The 20,462-nt window shown below is 38.2% G+C and overlaps 1 protein-coding gene across 8 annotated transcripts in view; it reads left to right on the top strand.

The window, feature by feature from the left end:
* The window catches only part of HDAC9 (histone deacetylase 9), a 457,129-nt gene that overhangs the window by 426,106 nt on the left and 10,561 nt on the right, over positions 1–20,462 (top strand). For all 8 annotated transcript variants that reach the window (XM_066196204.1, XM_066196228.1, XM_066196196.1 and 5 more), the window contains 3 exons: positions 1,177–1,310; positions 10,344–10,428; positions 15,452–15,605. In XM_066196204.1, the coding sequence (XP_066052301.1) occupies positions 1,177–1,310; positions 10,344–10,428; positions 15,452–15,605 (373 nt within the window). The remainder of the gene's footprint in view (positions 1–1,176; positions 1,311–10,343; positions 10,429–15,451; positions 15,606–20,462) is intronic.

Below are 20,462 nucleotides of genomic sequence, written 5' to 3'. Positions count from 1 at the left end.
AATTTTCACAGTTTTAATTTTTGGTGGTCGTCTTCACTGGAACGTACCAAAAAGACGTTGATTTTTGTATCTTTATAGAATTCCAGGGTCTAGCAGGTACCTTCTATTGCTTCATTTAAGGAACTGAAATGCAATGGAATGAGTAGTGATGACCATTAATGGAGCAACTAGTGCAGATCAAGTGGAAAAGTTAAGAACAAGATGTGATGTTTATTTAACGTCATTAGTTTCAAATCCTTATTTATCATTTCTTACTTGAAAGAGATGAAACAAAAACAATAGCTGTCTGAGGAAACTACCACAAAAATTCTTGCAAAAATCTTCATTCCAAATTGACATATTTCATGCTATTTTTCTTGTCATTAAAAATGTAATAAATTAACTTTACTTGAATCACAGATGAACAGTTTGTGGTAATGTCTGTGTAGTTATAGATCACCACAGAAAATGAAGTACTATCATTTTTGGCTGTGGTGCAGAGTTTCTTAGAATACTGTTGGTCAGAAGTGAGCAATACTGGTGGAGATAGCTATGAAGTTCTAGACAGTTTCGACTTATACCAAAACCTTGAATTTAAGTTGTTAGTGCTGCTTCTATAAACACTTCAAGATGGACCTAAGAGGTAACATATGTTTCCACTATCTCTCAGTCCATGATTCTATATTATTCTCAAACCTCAAATATAAAGGAAGAAGTAATTTTTAAATAAAAATCCCTTCATCATCCCATTTGGAAAACACAATTATTTTTAATTACAGCTGTCATTTAACTACAAATATTATTTGTCGTATCAATGCCTTAAATGACCAGGCTTGTGTCAGATATCTCTAAATAACATGTCTATATGTCACACTGATATGCAAATAGAAAGCGAATCCAGGGTGATAGTGGTTAACAAAGGTTAGAAGAGATACATCCTCATGTTTCAACTGTTATCCAGCAATGAAGGATCAGCATGAGGGACATTATCTCACATGTGCCTCATAAAAAATTCCATATACTAACACCAAATCATCTGGTGTGGGGCATGGTCAGAAACAGGATACTGGAGTAAATATATCCTATGCTGCCTGTAGAGTTTTCCAGAGCTTTCCAGATTTTCATGCAGCAGATGTGAACCATGCCTGCAATGCCTCTTCTGCTTTAATTATTTGCACTCCTGTATTTGAATACCAGGTTTTGGCCACCTGACCAAGCAATTGCTGAAGCTGGCGGATGGCCGTGTGGTGCTGGCACTGGAGGGAGGACATGACCTTACTGCCATCTGCGATGCCTCTGAAGCCTGTATAAATGCTCTCCTAGGAAATGAGGTAAAACATAAACCATAGCAGGTGGAGACAATGAGCAAAGTTTTCTGAAGCTGCTGTCTTAGGCATTCTTTTAGTAACAATGTTTCTTCGTTTGGTATAAAAACCATGGAATTTGAATATGTCTTGGAAATGAACAGACCTGGTTTGCATAAATACCTCTAAACTAGATGATTATACAAATTCTTTAGTGTATGCCTGAATTATTCTCAGTTCTGAATAATATTTAAAACCTCCAAATTGCTTTTAGTGATGTGCTGAATACCAGACTTGACATCACTGGTAGTCATTGGTTGCCATATCATCTACTAGGAATGGACCTTTTAGCCATCTATCATGGAGAAAAAATGCCTTTTTAAAGGTAGCTGGTTATCTCAGAAACTGGACATTGCAAAGGCACATATTTTGCAGTATTTTGATACTTCACTTCTGAAACATTAATAAAAATGTGCACAAGATTTTTAAAAAATTATAAATGAAGATTCAGGTTGATTTTTATGCAGTTGAAATGGAGTTTCCAAGAGTTATCAAACACTGTATATGTTAACAACTTTTGAGAAGAGATTGTAAGCCTAAGTAAATATGAGTATGTGCCATTTATGTATACAAATGCAAGATAAGGATTCCTATTAGTGAAAATTTTCTTGCTATCCATTGAAAAATATCTTTTATCCTATAAATACGGTGAGAAGGAAAAAAAATTTCTGAAGGTGCAGCCAAGATAATTTATGAAGGGACAAAAGCCTTTACCATAAATTGTGAATTTTGCAAGATCTTGTTATAAAGTGGAGTGTGCTACTTTGTTTCCCCCTCAGGGGAAGTCTTAATAGCTATATAATCTTTCCAATCAAATGTGTTATTGCCAAATTGCAGGCTAGTCTGCCAGTTCCCTTCCACTTCAAGGCTTCCTACCTATGTGAATAAGGTGAAGTAATGTGTCTTCTGATGGATGTTGGGTAGAAGAATTTTTTAAGTGTTCTTTTAAACCTTTGCTTTTCATCTTTATGACACATCAACAATGCTTATTCTTTTTTACCTTACACAAATAATGAATAAAGTGTTAGCTTTTTCAAAAATACTCTCAGAAATGTAAAACAGACACCAGGAAAAAAAAGAAAGGTTTCAATGGGTTTTATCTACTGTCACCTTTGACATACTCCATAGGGAAAGTTTTCCAGTGTGGTGGTATACGCCAGTTAAAAAGCTGCTCAGCTCAGTGTTAGTTCTTTTATTTAGGTACTGAAATATGGATTACATAACCCAGCTTGAGTCATTTGACAGTCTTAGTGAATGTAGCATTGCCTTCCTAATCGGCTGCCAGGGCACTCTAACTGATATTTCTCCTGTCATCTTCCCTGTGATGATAACTTACAACACCAATGGCTTTTCATAGCATTTCTAAACCCATTTCCTGAAGTTTGCACCCTTGTGGGACTAATGTGAATGGTTCTATGCTGATGGTGTGATGTATTCTCCTCTGTGTAGGTGCCTGGGTCCCTCTATCCAGTTATGACCATTTGGTGGTGCTACCCATTTGTGGAAACTGCCTTATTTTGTTTTACCACTATATCAAACCCAACTACTATTTCTGCTATCACTGAATGAGAATGAATACAAAAAAACCCAAGCAGTTATTTTTAATTCACTTGTAAAAGAACGTGGTCCTTAATAACTTGAAACATCTCAGGCAATGAGCAGTTTTCTCATGTTCTTTTGCTAACAACATTGTCTTCTGGGACATGTATCAAGTGATTTGCTGCAGCAGAATTAAAAAAAAAAAAAAAAAAAAAAAAAAAAAAAAAAAAAAAAGCTATGTCTGTGGAGAAAAGTACTCCAGAGAGGATGTTGCTACCAAGAGTACGACAAGAAACCAGCATTGGCTTAAAAGGATAAGTAAAGGTGTTGCCAAGGAGCAGACACTAATGAGAAAGTCTGATACCTAGTTAGCAGTTACAAATAGATTTATGGCAATATACACCACATGGCCCACAGCATATATATATATATACACTGCTTGATTTCAGCATACTATTCATGAACTTGCACAGTGAACTCCAAGCGTGTTCTGCCAAGGACAGAATTTTTTTTTTTTCTTTAAACAACCAATTACTATAATTTGAGGATGGATTCTTCTCTGAATGCAATCCTTTACAGGTGATTAATAGGACAATTATAACTTATTATCTGCCTTTCACTTTTACAAATAATGGTATATGCTGCACCCCTAGTTTAAAAACATTGGCAAGATTAACTTTGGTTCTAAACTCTACACATGTATTTGAACTCAAATTAGAAAGGTTGGGAAAGGCCTTTGTGAAGTACCCTGCAGTTTGTCAGATGTATTTATTCATGTGCTGAGGATTAGAATTCATAAACATTTTGCAGAACTTTTAAAAAACTTTTTCTTTTCTTTTGTTGCTTTTGGCCAGGACTTTTAAATACAGAAATTCACTGCTTCATGTGTCCTATTACCAACAGAATAACACTTTTAAAAAAATTCTAAAACTAGCCACAACTCACAGCTTTCGGTTTTCAGGGAGTGCTGGTCTGATATGTTACCTAAAAGGTAACATTAAATTTACAAATGCAAAATGCCTGATTCCCTTAGTTTCTCTCAGAGAATCAAGAAGGAAAACAGATTGACATCCAAAATAGATATATTTTAATTTATACATGGCTGATAGCTTAGTGATTTGTTTGGTAAGATAATTTCTCACTCTTCTCTTAGAAAAAAGGGAGCGAAGACACTGGGAAAATAATACTCTATCAAATTAATCTTCTTTAAATAATTTGAGCATGGAGGACTGGTATAAGTAACAGAATTTCAAGGAGATCCACATCCTTTCCGACAGCAACTGGAAAGAAGGCAAGACACCCTATGGTATCTGAAGTGACTCAGTTTGGTTTGTGAATGCCTTCTTAAATAATAAACAAACTGAAAAAGAAATTATAGAATTAAGGATAAACTTTATAAAGATTAATTTTTAATTAGAAAGTACATGTAAATTTACATGTAAAATTACTTTTAAAATGTTTTGCTATCTTTGGTTTTCCTCTCTGTGCTTCTATTTACAAGCAGAAGGTTTCCATGTCACTTTGAGAAAAATCCATTTGACCATTTGCAGACCTAATTAGAAGCACTGTAGGTTATCTCCTTGGAAGGAAATCTTCCTAAGAGGTGAGAAGAGATTAGGCAGCTGGATTCCCTTGAAATCCAAAATGTAAACATGGCAAATCTTCTGGAAGGTGAAAAAGCAAGATGACCATCAGTTGCCTTAAAATATCCCCGAATTTTCTCAACTTGATTTGATAACTGGTCCATTAAAAGAGCATCTGTCAAAACAAAGGAAAAGATGGATTCGGATCATTCCAAAAGAATCATTTCTTTTAAGCCTTTCTGAGATTATGATATGCATGCTGAAAATTAAATTCTTTCTCTTATTGTGACACTCTTTAAAAGATTCTACAGTTTTTCACAAATTGACTACATAGATTTAAAAACTATTTTTTGAAGTGTATATAGATATACATATGACTCAATTAAGAAAACCATTGAATATTAGGATTTATATTTTATTCCAAGAAGACTGTGAAAATTGGGTTGAATATTGAGATTTTTCCCCAAAACCTTCATTGTGGAGTACGGAAATTCCACCCTGTTTTTCCCACCCTAGCTTTGGTGCTGCAAAGGGCTCTGCTATGACTTTTGGTCTCTGGTGGTGGTGAGTAATGCTGTTCTAGACATGTAAGGATATGTGTTCTGCTTTCTTTCCTCCACCTTATTTGTGAAGAGGCACTACTTGGATTTAAAAAATCCTTGGGCATGGGCTTTCCTTGAGTCCAATATGCTAAATCCTATGTTTTATTTCCAACATAACTACCTTCATATAGGGGAGGTTCATCTGCAGCCACGAAGAGTAGGGAAATATTCTTTCAAGCACAAAACTCTTTGAGTCAAAACCTAAGGATTTAGCTCTTCCTTCATCCTATCCCTTTTAAAGCATCCAGGTGTGATATCTCCATGGGACACAGAAGTCAGTCTAACATCATAGTCCCTCTGATCTGCCTACAGGTTTGGGCAGTGTCTCTTAGCTCCCCGTGGCACAGCAGTCTCCTGTGGTCTGTAACAAGTGATAATTAGTCACAGATGGGGTCATGCTTTTCTTTGCACAGAGGAAGCAGAGAAGTGCAGTCCACAGTATCTCTGCCCAGCGGGACCCTGCAGCAAAGGCACAGAGAAGATGCATGTCTGCTCTCATTGACTCTGGTGGCCAAGGCTGAATTTGGCCCCAAGTGTAAAAACATTTTTAAGTGACTAAATTTAACATCTTCTAGTAAATATTCTTCTGGCTTGAATTTCAGTCTGAAGCAGAATTTGACAAAACATTGTGATTGGTTGGCTCCCAAGCATACTTGAAAACTTACACTGGACAATTTTCTTGCAGAGTGTAAAGTATGTGCTTCTTTCTTGCAATCTGTTGAGCTGGCATTTAGGAGGGGATGGTAATTTAAGTGGAAAGCTTATACTCTGCAGCTTTCCTGCTGATGATGAAAAGCTGGCATTTTCTGCGTTGTGGAATTCAGTGTCAATCTGTGGCTGCTTGCCAGCTAGACAGTGAGCTCTGCCAAGAGGGCATTAAAAGGGGTTATTTACCAAAACAGGTAAGCATTTCTCTCTCCAAAATGGAAATATTCATGAAAGTGAATATGGCCTGAGATCAACTTTAAATTGCACAGTAAACCTGCTCACAATCTCACATCCTCATTATTTATCTGCCTCTAATACTAGAAAACAATTAGCACTGAATCTTAAAACACCTGTCAACTGCTGCTTGCATAAACCCAGAGTCTAGAAATAGAGAGCTGGATGGGATAGGAAACTGGAGCAATGTGTGTGCCAGAGGTCAGCGTGGTGACATCAGAGTTCCCAAGGTGGGCAGTGCTAGTCAGGAAGTGGTGTGGCCAAGAAAACAGAATATTCTGATTCCAAAGTTATATAATTCCAAGGTATCGCTTGGTTTTCAGGGACTGGCAGGTGCTAATGACCTAATGACCCTTTGTGTCTTTGAACTTCTTCCCGATGAAGTCTGTATTATTTATTTACTGCATTGTAACCCTTGATCACAAAAATACCTGCCTGAAGTGCTTATGTAAACAGAGAGCGCAGAAACTCTGAGAAAATTGCCAGTATAAGAACACATAATATAAGAGGACCTGTGAGATCTTTGAACTTACTTCTCTGTAATCATAGGCAATGCTAAGAGCCACAAAGCTCAGTCTTTATGCCGATAGGTTTTTTACATGTTGTAACCTAGAAAGGGGGGTTGTGATTTTTCCCCCTGCAGCCCTGGCATCCCTGAGGAGCCTGCCTGCCTCCTCCTCTTCCTCTGCTTCTGGCAGACTCTCTGTGCTCCTTACCTTCTGCTTACACTTGCCTCGCTTGTCAGTAATCTCTAACTGCACTCCACAACATTCTTCAGTGAAGCTAATCTTGGTACTCTAAAACGTGACAGTGCTGAAGACAACATGGATATTACTAGAATTTTCAGCTCAATACAGACTGCTGTAGTTTCAGATTCTCTCCACGTTCCCAAGGATCAACTCAGATCCCTTTCTGGGCACATGAAATTTCCATCATTAATTCCTTCTTCAAACATTTGTTGATATGCCTCTGGCAGATTTTGGCATACCAAGTGATTTTTTTTTTTGTCCATTTACATTGTTTTTCCTATTTTGAAAATGATTAGTGGACGGAGTTTCTACATTAATCTACTTTGAACACGAAAGCCCAATTCAGCCATGTAAAATCTTTGAAAATGTGACCCTTTGTGTCTGGTCCAAACTGTCTCTCCAGTGGTTTGATTATTTCTGCAGACTTGAGCTGTTCTTCTCTGAGAGATTTCTTTCCTAATGGTGTATTTCTAGTGCTCTGTTCAGCTTCATTTCTGTTAGCCTCCATATTTAATAGACTTCACGGTCTGAATGCCAGTAAGTATAGGAGGGAAGGTGATGGTGCCATATATGCCAGGTGTAGAGTAATTTCTTTTGTTCAGTGTTGGGTCTAACTGCTGGTATTTCCCAGGGACACCTCTGTGTCTATACAGTTGTATGTAACTGTAGATAACTGCCAACAGAATCCTCATTTGAATGCAGACCGTCTCATTTCAAAGGGTATAGAAGTAGCTGCCATAACCCACTGGCTTTATTTCTGCAGTGATTTTGTAAAGGAACTTCCTTTTGGGCTATGGAAAATATATGATGTAATGAACTCACTTGTGGAGCCTGATAAAATTTCCTTGATATGAAAGAAGGTCTGTAGGGCTGTACTTAAGGATGAGGAGAAAGAAAGGCTTAGGAGCCTGCCTCAGCCAAGCTTGAAATGTAAAATGAAAGTTTTGGGGGAAAAAAAAGAGTTAGGGAAATGATCAAACAAGCCCATTATACTCACATCACCTACAAAACTGTTAGTAGTGCTAACAGATGGAGTAATGATCAGGATAGGTGTTGGATGTTTTACCCTTTTTCTTCTTTTAAGGGTTCATTGGCTTATGCTGATTTCTAAAAACACTTCTGCCATTTCTAAATATTCACCTGATATGTCTAAATATTCAAATGCAGCCTACTTGTTTTGGGTTTGTTTGTTGTTGTTTTGTTTTGTTTTGTTTTAATCTATACTGATAAATAAAGAGGTGGTTTTGACATGTTAGGGAAAATCCAACCTTTCGTGTTTGGGGTCTTGTAAAAATCCAACTTTAAGGAAGGAAAAAAAATCCACCTTTAAATAGAAAATCTCCTCTAACTGTCTCTACAGCAGTTGTTTCCATCTTGATGATTAGTACAAAGGGTCTGCATATAGTTAGTACAAAAGATCTGCCTAAAGAATCTTACTCTCAAAGGGCAAACCAAGACACAGCTCTCACATATTGCTGTCTGGCAATTCCATACCTTTTACTATCATTCCTACTGCTATGGCCTGGAGCTATTTTGTTCTGTTTCAGGGAAATGAATTGGTCATCAAAGCCTTAGGAATTAGGAAATTGATGAAACAGAACCTAAAACTACTCCATGCTGTCCCTTATGTGTTCCTGCACCCAGCATGACCAAACAGAACTTCAGGGTTTTGTATTATTCCTGACCAAATGATTGATTACTTTAAACAGAAAATGGCTAGTGATAAAGCAAAAGCTATTTATCTACATAACTCAAGGTACAGATTATTAAGGTTATTATATGGATTATTGCTCTAAAATCTGTAAAGCTTGATCTGTTTGTTGGCATTTTCGTAAATAGGCAGTTTCCCCCCAGGCACCTGAAAGAGTTACCAAATAGAGCCACCTATGAGGATGATAAAGTAGACGTGGTTCAAGTATTGCAAAAGTATCTGAAGTATTATTTCTATTGTAATTTCTGTCTTTGTGCTAATCCATGATACATCTTAGATAGGAACAGTCTTTCTTTGCACTTTGGCCTCTTTGTAAACCAAGTAGTGCTGGGACCCAGTCAGGTCCAGCCAGCACTTCTCTGCATACTGGATTAATGAGCAGAATGGACTGATTTATGTTATTTGAAAACAAAACATAGTGCTATCGTTTCTAGCCAGAAGAAAATCTTCCAGCTGCCATCCCATATGGGCTTCTAAGGAAATAATGACATGAACAGCCTTGTTCATTTTAGTTACCAAGACTCCAAAGGACTGGTGATATTTGCAATGTCTTTATCGCTGACAGGCATTCACTGCTGATTGTAGTGGCAGGATCCCAGAAGTTTTGGGATTTGTAGCTAAGCTTGCTTAAAATAGCATCACTGAGGGAGTATCCACACTGCAGTTTCTTCCCACTGTGTGTGCTTGGATCAAAGTTGATTTTATCTAGCTGGTGAGTAGCGATGCAGCGGTAGCAGCTTGGAGGACGGTATATGATGGCTACTGAACTATTAACTTCACAAAGGAAGCTCCTTGGGTGGGCTTCACTTGACCTAGTTTAAAATAGACTCAGGCATACTTAAGAAAGGAGTTTTGTGTGCAGTACAGATGTCTTCTGTCAGTGGTGGTTGAACTTGCTTCGCTTTAGAGAGGAGAGACTGGTGTTGAGATTGCTCTTTTTTGTCCACCTTGACACAGTTGCTACTCCTCAGAATGAAAACCTGCACACCCAGTCATGGCAGTTTACCTGGAGAAGCAGAAGAGCTTCATGACTCTTAGCCTAGTTCAAAGAGAATATAGTTATTACAGTGCAAGGAAAAACATTTAGCCCAAACAATTTTTTAGCTTTTTTTTCCGTGGAGAAAATGTGTGGAAGGTGGAAAAAAAACCAAATGGGGGTGACATTCAAAATACAGTTTACTTTTTATATTTATCCACTGCAGGGCAAAAATAATTATGCAGTAACTAAACACTTCTTTCTGCTAGTGCAGCCCTACTCAAAGAATTTACAATTAAAACTAGGAAATCAAAATGCAGATGATTCTGTAAAAAACTTACTTAGGGAAATTTACTGCTAATCTGCATAACCATTTTTTAATTTACTACTTTAAATGCTACTTGAAATTAATGTTAAGCTAGTAAAAGCAACTGTGTTTTATGGTTTTCCCCTATAAACCTTAAAATGTGTAAGATGGTTAGATGAAATAACACCAGAAAAATAAAGATAATAGAGTGCACACTTTGGTTCCAGTGCAGCTTCAGCAAGGTTTTGTTTGGAGTGCCCAGCTGCGTATACAGACGCAGTGGAATTTGGTTTGTGAGGAACCTACAAAAATTACACAAATAACTAGCATTTTTTAATGAATAATACACAGACATGCACCTGCTTCAGAGACTCCATAGATTAGTCTTGCAGCCAATAGAAAAGCCCCTTGGAATTCAATTACATGGCTGGAAAACAGAAAACAAAATCATGACTATACATTTAGAACTGATACCAGCAACATATTAACCAGTTCTTGGGCTGAGCTTTTCCTGAGGATTAGATTGTTTCTGTTTGTTTTATGTCCCTGTGGCTTATTGACTATTTATATTATTCTATTCTGTTCTTTCAGCTGGAACCTCTCCCGGAAGATATTGTGCACCAAATCCCCAATATGAATGCAATAGCTTCTTTAAAAAAGACCACTGAAATTCAAAGTATGTTTCTCACTTTGAGTTGGTGGGTTAATGGGCTTGGGGTTATTTTTTACTATTAATTAATGTCATAGACGTTGTTTCAGAGAAAAGAGTGGGAAAATGTTTTATGCATAAATTGACATAGTGTGTCTAATATTTATGTATAAATATGATTTTATTTTTGTTTCTTCAACATTTCTTTGTTCCTGCTACATATTTAGCCTTGAAAAGTAACCCATTAAAATTATTTAATCATTTCTGATTCCTGAATATTCCCAAATCTTTTCATTCCAGAGCAGCTTGGATGAAATACATGTTTGTCAGTGAACAGACAGGTAAATTAGAACTCTAACAAACAGTTTCTTCAGATTGTGTTTCTGCCGCCCTTTGCAAGGTACTCACTTTGAGATTCAGAGGACCTTGAGATAATGCTAAAAAGCACTGCATGGGCATTGATCCACGGAGCAGTGCTAAAAATTGCATCTTTTTGTTGTTTCTGAGACAGAGGGCTTCACCTGTGTGCTCTGACCCTCAACTACCCAGATGCTTTAGGGCATTTGCTCACTGAAGAACTTTGTGCCATCGATTGCTTTAATCCAACTAAGCACACATCCCTTAAAATCTCTAATTTTCTGGTCTCTGCCATTTTACTGAGCCAGTGGGAGCTTCCTGACTTCTACTGTTTGCTTTAGAATAACAAATGAATAACAAATGTTTACCTTCATTTGAGATGAACCACAAAAGGTTGGGATTCATCTACATAAAATAAATGCAGTTTTTAAAATGGACACCATGCCAAATTCACTGCTCATGCAGTCCATGAAATCTCCATCTAATTTTAGTTGCAAAGTGACAAAGAAAATTGATTGTAGTCTATAATTCGTCATGTATATCCACTAGACACCTAAATATGGAAAAGCTCTAATTAAACCAGCTGTATATAATATATTCCAGTAAGTCCTTTGTGCTGAGTGGTATGTTCTTGGGTAGTTCATGAGTTAAAATTTCCTGTTAATAATCTGTTAATGATCTGGAAGGAGTCATCAGGTTAAAGAGATTTGTGTACTGTGCAAGACAGAACAGATTTGCAAATGATAAGGGCAGAGTGCTACACACAGCCCACAGACACAAGGGAAAGAGATGCAATTCTGTTTGAAAAAAAAAAAAAAAAAGCATGTAATGGAAAATGGATCTGAAACTAAAAAAACGGTGAATTGAGAAACAGACAAACAGAAGAGTAGGAATACAAATTATGGCTGTTGAGAGAGAAGGTGTGGATTTAGGAAATAATATATAGTGTAAATCTGAGAACATAGTCCAGAGCTCTGCAGAATTACTTGATTTTGCCACAGTTAGGTTTCAACTGAACTGGTACAGTCATGCAGTCCAGTGGGGCTGCTCTGAAACCTTAGTCAGGCTGCTCAGGGTTTGGACTTATTTACACACAACATTCTGCCTTTTCTTGCAACTACCTAAAAAGTTATATTTACCTCATTTTGTCTAGAGAGAGACCAAGTATTAGAAAGGAATATGCTTGGATGACATAAAGGAGCCCTGAGGAAGTTCAGTGCAGCTTTGTGATGCATATTTAGATCTAGATCTATTTTATTGTTCAATATTTTAGAGAATTAGGCAGGCTGGAGAACATTAGGCTGTTAAGTAGCACCTCAAGAAGTACTGAGAAAGTTTGATTTGTTTGGATCATTGCATTGCCTTTGGATATTGGGTTTCTATTTCTGTGATCCAAATTTCATAATGAATATTAGCAACATTTTATACCAAATAAGCCCCTCTGTGCTTTTTGCAAAACCTTGAAGCTACAATACTTAGAAACAAAGAGACAACTTTTTTCTCACTAGAATAGAGTTTCTATAAATGCTTTGTATTGACAATGATCCAAAGCTCCTTTGAAAATGTAATACTTTTGGAATTAGTAGTTCCCACACCCATGTAATAGGCTATTTCTAAACAATCCTTTTCAACAGCAGAATACCAACCCCAAACATTGTTTTTCAAGGAAGACACGGTATGGCATGTCCAAATCTATGAAAAGCAATTACAAATGCCTATAGGAGTGACCAAAATATTCCCTTTTATTATTTCCTGGTAATAGTCAGTGCTCACACAAATCTTTGAGGGAGACTTAAGCACATTTTCATGCTGAAAGCCAAAGCATACCTAGAAGACTGATTTGGTTTCACTGTTTTTTTCTTACAATCCATGATTACTCAAGTTTTGTATGAATGAAACCAGGAGTATGCTTCATTCTTTCCCTTGAGTTCCACCAAGTTCTTCTCAATGAATGTAACAGCACTGGTAGAATTTCACATTTCAGTAGAGCACAGTAGAAATGGCATGTTCAGAGACTGGAATGGTTTGAGACCAATGTTTTTGACGTCTTTTAATTGTCAATGCACAGCATACTTCCTAACAAAGCTCCTTTGCAGCTGCGTGCTATGACTGCCTCCCCTTTCTATACCTCTTTGCCTGCAGATCTTTTGGCTGAACATGCATTCAAGGCCTGTATGTTCTGTGTACAGCAAATAAATGTCCTGGATAAAAAGAAGCTTGCAAAGCTCTTCAGCTTACCCAAGGTGTTTGCAAAGTACAGTTTTCCAATTTTAAAGAAAAACCTATTGTTGCTTTTTCACAAGCATCACAGAGCCCTCTCTGCATGAGGTACCTGCTGCTACCTGGATGTTATTTCTAGTTGTGACTGCTTAAACATTTTCCCCAACAAACCACAAACACCCTGCCATGTAGTTCCTTTCTCCAGGATCCTCCAAGTGGATTATAGGGGCTGCCACCTGCCTTCTGGCCTGACTTTGCTCTCTTTATCACTGAAGCCCCTCTCATAACACAACTCTCCATGTGGAGAAACAAAGCACACCACCAATGGCTTGGGAGTGAAGGGCAGTTAAATGGGCACAGAGAGCCCACTATAATATGCTTAAATTGGCCCTGAGTTTTAATGTTACAAGAAAATCAGGATTCAGGGGGCAGCTGGTGTGCAAGCCTGTGTGTGAATGAATGAATGTGATGTAGCAATCCTCACTGATGCTGTTTTATTGTTGCTGCAGGAGAGCAACACAGTGGTAGCTGGGTACTAATATTTTATTTTATGAATAAAAGCCCTTGAAAACTCCAACAGTGAACATGGGTTCATTTCTTTTATAGGCAAGAGGGGGTATTATTCCCATGCCAACAGATTTGATTTTCTTGCACATCTGTTTCTGCAACAAAAACCCCACCCACTCTGTGAACATTTAGCTCATAAATTATAGGGTTTGAATTGGGTGTATATTGCAAAGACTGAGTTTTGCACATAGGATCTGTGAGAACATTGTGGAATGCTCATATAACTTTTTTGTTTGTTTTTAGTGTATTTTTTTAATGAATAGAGAATATGGTCTCTGAGCACAGTAATAATAGAGAATATTTTTGTCTTGTTTTTTTAAAATTTGCCAGGCTCCAATCACTGAGCCTACTGTTATGTACATAACTTTTTAGCTCTGTCTTTCATGTTTTTGGAGCAAAGCCAACCTCCTAACACTTAATCTCAACTTTGTAGGATACTTAATACACTTTACATTTTATCCCCAGAAGGTCCCCGTTATTTAAAGATTCTGCTAACTGCTCAAACGTGCACGCTATTAGAGTTCAAAGAAAGACTCTGGCCATGCACACTGGTTGTTCTTGAAGATTGACTTGGGCTTTCATCTTGCAATGATGTTTTTGAATAAAGACATTTTCAGACTTTATTGACAGCTGCTTTCTCACTGGAGGGAAAAGTTCATCCTTCCAAAAGCCTGAAACTGTGTTGAGAGCTGTGTTACCAAAGAGGGAGTTTTCAGCAGCCTTTCTGCAGCACAGGCAGCACCACTGTTGGCCTGGCCTCCCAGCTGTCAAAGCCTCCAGCTACCCTCTGGATAAGCACCTCAGCTCAGCCTTCTGCCCAGCTGCCAAAATCCTCCTTTTAGTCCTTGGAAAGGTCCCCTGCTTGATCCCCTCTCTTTCACAGCTGTTGAAACCCTCCGTCTAATTCCCAGATAAGTACCCTGATCCAACCTCTGCAGCAGCTGCTGAAAGCTTCTTGCTAAACACTGAGTAAGCTCTGGTCCAGAGCTCCCAGACTTCCCGAAGCTCCTAATTCCCAGGTGTCTTCCACCTGGCAATTAGTGAGCGCTCAGTGTTTTACTGGACTATTAAGAAATATATATGTAAATTCGTACTTGTTCATGTGGTTTCCAATAATCAAACTGTTTCCAATAGCTGTGCAGTAGCAGATCATTTTATATGTTTAGGATGAGTCATCTGCCATTATTTTTTGCATTTCTTGATGAACTTCCTCTGTTGCAGGCAGAAATCTGAAAATACTCATGCTTTTAATCCGCTGCTGTATTTCTGCATAGCAGACCAGAAAGCTCTATCCCTTATGATACCTGGCAGCTTTCCAGCAACAGCCAGTTCATATACGAAGGTTTTAACTAAATTATTGTTCTAGTATACGCCCTGAGGTTGGAGGAGAAAGAACATCCAGGACTAACAAACCTGATTGTTCTGGCAACACCACTTCAGTCTGAGCTGGCATTTCTGACTTCTTTCCTTTTCAAGACAGTGCTGTGTGAGCACTTTGTACAACAATGTACGTTTTCCTAAATTTTGCTGTCTCTGCATCAACTGTGTGCCAAATCAGAGCTTCTAGTTATTAACCCTGCTTTCAAATCCCATCACCTTGTGTAGATAAAGCCAATAGCCTTCCTGAAAATCTGTGTTCATTAGTCTGTGTGTTACTCCTCCAGTTTATTACCTTCTGGGGAAGGGTGTGACACAGCTCTTGGAATGAAAGCACTTTCCAGCTTGGCATTCTTAAGTTCAGAAATAGACCTCTTCACTGCAGTCTGAAATTTCAACTGTACTGCTTACACCACAGTGATTTTAAATTATAATCACTCAGTGTTGAACTAAGTGATTACTGTTCTTGTACCACCATGCTAGCTAAAATGCTAAGATTCCCATAAATTATTATGTGTGTTTTCCTTAGGCAAGTACTGGAAGTCAGTGGAGCCATACTCTGTGCCAGTGGATTGTGCTCTGGCTGAGTCTCAGAAGCAAGAGAGGGAGGAAACAGAAACAGTATCTGCTATGGCCTCTCTTTCAGTGGATGTTGAGCAGTGTATCCCTCAGGAAGGCAGCAGGTAAGTGCATGAAATTATTACAGAGAACAAGGCTTTCACTCCAGCCAAGTGAAACAATGAAGAAAGGAAGACTAAGTGTTTCAAAATTATCTGCTAATTGAGATACATGGAATTTTTTATCCCTGGGTTTCAGTTATCTTACTTAGCCACTGGAAACAGAGATATTCTATGCTAGCAGTTTTTTGGGTTTGGTATCTCTATTTCTACACTGAAGTTCATGATTAGTACAAGAACCTTGTTATCTTCCCATGTCTAATTCTAGCTACTTCATAGAAAGTGCAATATCCATAAGAGGTAAATAGACATGGTCAAGTGTTATCAACGATATTCTTCTCAGTAGAAGCTTTTCAAATCCCTTTTAGTTTTAATTTTCTAGAAAAGCTTTCAACAAACAGTCAGATAAATTTAATAATGATGGACTTAAATCATTATTAAGTGATATTAAACAGGCATTAGAAGTTACTTGCCTGGAATTTATGTGAACAGTGCCAGTATAAAAGCAATCCTGACCAGGATTAGGTCCAACATTTTCTATGTACTAAGATGAAGATACACCAGCAAAGAGTGAGAATGCTGTTTTTTCCAGCTTGTTATCTGCTTTTTACATTAATGGAGATTGCTTTCAACTTCCAAATTAAGAAAATGATGCAGTAAATGCTATTGTGTGTTTTGCCAATTACATGTGAAAAAAACTCAGTAGCCACTGAATATTCTGTCATCTATAATCAGAAAAGCCACTGCAAAAGTTTTTGGAGTTTCCTATTTTTTTGTTTAAAGGACAAACTTTCCTGGTCTTTGCCAGTAGAGAAAGACACAAAATGTAGTGGAACCACTTGGGTCCCATCATACACAGAAAACAGAGGAGGGAGGAGGAAAGATGAAAAAAGCCTTATAAGGAGACTCATCAGCTCATCAGGCTGTGAAACAACAGTAGAGAAAGGAGGGAGCTGTGGGTAGGGACAGCAGCGGTGGGAGTGGAGCCAGAAAGATCCATGGCTCCTACATTGTGACTGCTTCTTAGTTGCTTCATTTCTTTCCTACTGTGTTGTGTCTTTTAATCAGAACTGAACTGATAGGCACCCAGGGGACTAGTGCAATGCTCAAAGCTATGGATGTATTTTGGAGTGAGCATCCCTCGCAACAGTGGCAACATTCATCTGTCAAAGAATTGAGGCATGTCTCAAAGGGACACACAGGGGATAGAGCTAGCTAGAAAAGTTCACAGGATTTTCATAATTACCTTTCCAATTGTAATTATATTTTAATATGCCACGGCTATTCTTGTGCTAGGATTATTGCAGACAACTACATAAAAGCTTAGAGAAGAATCCATGATGTACACAAGATGTATTTTAGATTTATGACTGTGCTAATCAGTGCTCAGCTGAGGAATAATGTAGTTTTTCATGTAAGTTTCTGATGGTTACAAGACACTTCTGCTAGCTAGGGACAGAAGAAATCCCACTTGTGTATGCATATCTCTGAAATATAAATAATTTTAGTTAAAGTATTGGAAATAATGCAGGCAAGAAAATTAAAGCTATAAATTGTCTGGAAAAGGGCATGGCTAATTTTGTGTATTTTTACATCGCTGAGAATAACCAAAAATTTTATTTGTTATGTGCCTCCACTCAAAACTACAACTACCAAGAGCAACGGCTACTCCTACATGATTTGAACAAAATAACCCTTTGACTAACACTGCACTTAATTAGTGTAGTTATTAGCTACCAACTGATAACCTGTGACAGTTTCCACCCATTCTGAAAACAGAATTTCAGGGCAGTGCTGAGAAACGTGGAAAAAAATGGATGTACTGAAATGAACACAAGTGGAATTCATATGGCTGCCAGATTCATTACACTTCATCAGTTCTGGACTCTTGTAGGGATGAATCCATTGTGATGGATTGTTTTGTGGAAAAATGACTTCGTTTGGAATATCTTCTGTGGTGCTGCAGACATTTGTCAAGAGCACAAAAGAAAAAAAAAGCCTATGCACGCATGCGTCCTGAAATCTCTCTCTACATTTGTAAACCTCAAAAAAGTCACATGAAACCAAGTTGCCATCAGAGACTGACAGGACAAAAAAAAATGCTATCCCACTGTACCAAAATTGAGAGTTAGGTTTTCTGAGGCTTCTGAACATCATTTTCTTTGTTTTCCTCCTGATGAATGTAAGGATCAATATGGAATTGCACGCTTTGGGTTCTGTGTAACTTACTTCATTTCACATAAGCACAATATCCATTCCATAGGTATATAACAACACAAGCAGCAGTAATGTAGAGATGAGTTCAGCTTTGCTTTTTCACATTTTTTAATATTTGTTGTAATAAAGGACCACGTATGCAATGGCCCTTCTCCAGCCACTTCCTACGGCAAACAGAGGACAGCAGGGATGTGACGAGACATGTAGGGTCTCAAGCTCTTTTAGAAGGTGTGCCCTTCCTCCTACTGGTATAGATAGGGTCACCTTCTGAAGACCTGTTGCAAGCTTTTGCATTGAATGTTCATTTGGGAAAGTTGTTTGTGACAGGTAGGGTGGGAGCAGAACAAGAAGCACCGTGGCTGATGGGGCAGCCTGAAGGGTTCCTTCATTACACCAGGAGTCAATTTGCTTCCTCTTAATTCCCACCACGGTCAGCCAGGCTGACACTTCTGGCCTGCAGCTCCAAGGCTGTTTCACTGATTCGATGGCAGAGATCCTGTCGACTTCAGCTCGGAGTGGTCAGGCCTCCAGATGAAGAGCAGCAGCAAGAGTCTCTTTGCGGGAAACTCTGGCCAGTTATGTTGGAGGATATATTGGTGTTGGAGTGAGATGACTCACTTGAAACTCAGATTTTGGGTAAAGCAGCTCTTTTCCTGGCCAACTCATATCTGACTCATTTACCACTGATGGATAAAATGCTCCTGGCTAAGACCCATATTAAGTATTTTTATTTCTTTCTTCTCTCTTTCTTTCTTTTCTTCAAGTGACAGTGCTGATTATTTTTTTACTTGATTTTCTCTGGCAGGGTAAATGAAGAAAAACGTGAAAAGCTTCTATGCTTTTGGTGTTTTATTTTACCAAAGCATAACTCTGCATTTTGAGATCCAATTGAACCTTGATTATAGACTTTGGAAGAGTACAGATATAGAAAAAAGAGTTTGTGGATAGGAAAGGAAACATGTATGGTGCTAACGGCAATTTAAATAGAGATGCAATTTAAGAAACAAGCATGCCCTAAAAAACATTGTTAACTACCAGAAATTTTGTTGATAACTGTTGATAACTGCTTATTCCCTATATGAGGTACAAATTCATATTTTGCTTTGGCCAAACATCTGTTTCAGAAATCGTGCTGTGAAAATATTCAGTATGCTGCTGTCCCTGATACCTTGGAGCTTCTGTATGTTTCTTCTTAAAATGGAAGAAGAAAAGGGTGTGGAGGGAGATCTCTTGCACTTGCTATTTTTACAGGAAGCAGTAAATCTTGAGAGTGACATTTATCAGAATTTGACTTTATGGCTCTGGTTCAGCTGAGCATAGATTTTACTCAAATGGAAATAAAAACAAAATATAATTTTTGTTCTTAATGTTACAGAGCTACCAGTTGCAGTTTCACTCAAATTGCATTATATTATATACCAGAGCGAATGGTGGTATTATGGGGTACAGCCAGCTACCATTTAGGGTCACTTGCCATATTTGTCTATCAGCTCATAAAGTTTCACTTGGCATTTCATTATTTGGATATCTACCTCAGCTGTGCTGAGTACACAGCACACACCTAGCTTACAATCCCCTGCAGGCTCAGGAGCTGAAGAGCAGCTTTCCCAGGTCAGCCTGTACCCTTATCTTGCCCACCTTCTTCTCATCCTCGGTGGTGGGTACATAAGGAAGAGAATCAGGAGCAGAGGAGGCTGAGAGCCAGCCTTGCTGTGGTGAGTTGATAGATCTCAAGTGCTGTATCTGACCCATCCTGTGTGAAAGCCTTGAGGATACAAACAGAGGCATAAACTTTTCAAAACCTTTTTGAACCTGCCTCTGGCATTTGGGCAGTGAATCCTACAGGCTCATCAAGCATCACACTGCTTTTACTTATTAACAAATAAAATCACTGGGAAACCCCTAGTTCTTGTATTGTGAGAAAGAAAACCACCTCTTTTCTTACTCATAATCTTTGACCCATATGTGGTTTTAAAGGCTTGAGCTTCTCAAGACTCTGTATTCCTGCTGGTATGAAAATAATTTCTTGCCTTTGATGATTTTTGCTCCTCTCTGTGCTTTTTGTAGTTTCTTTGAGGTGGAGTAAAAGCTGTGTGCAGGACTCCAGGTGCTGGGCACATTATGAATTTAGACAGTAGCTAATACTGGGCATGTTTTGTTTCTGTGGCTTTCTGCTTCTCTACCATTAACTCCAAGCTCTCAGTCATAGCCATCACTGTTAGAGCAGTTAAAGCTGTCCTCCCTCGTTTTGTGTATTCTGTGTTTGCGGTTTTTGCCTTCTCCATATAGAAATGCTGTTATGGGCCTTGCAGCTGAGTAGTATTGGCAGTTTGGCGTCAGCAGCAAACATTATCACCTAAATCTACTTGTAGTCTGCCTAGCCTTTTCGAGATGCTCTAGAGAATTCCTCCATGGTGAAATTTCACCAATGTTATTATACATTTCCTGCTTTTGATGAATTGTTAATCTGTGAAAGGACCTTCTCCCAACAACCTAGGTTCTTCTAAGCACTTGGATAAAATTGTTGGAAGACCTTCTTTGCAGAGGGCAATCACTTGATCCCTTTTCCCTACTTTCCTTCAGAAGCTTCTAGTAAGCTTGAAAGGATTGCTATCTTTTTAAGTGTTAAGACTTAACTCTTACCCA

Source organism: Chamaea fasciata, unplaced genomic scaffold (assembly GCF_029207755.1).
Source record: "Chamaea fasciata isolate MVZ Bird 193981 ecotype frontalis unplaced genomic scaffold, bChaFas1.0.hap1 SCAF_1, whole genome shotgun sequence".
Classification (NCBI taxonomy): Eukaryota; Metazoa; Chordata; class Aves; order Passeriformes; family Sylviidae; genus Chamaea; species Chamaea fasciata.
The sequence above is the reverse complement of the archived record's forward strand: the minus strand, read 5'-3'. Positions and strand labels throughout refer to the sequence as shown.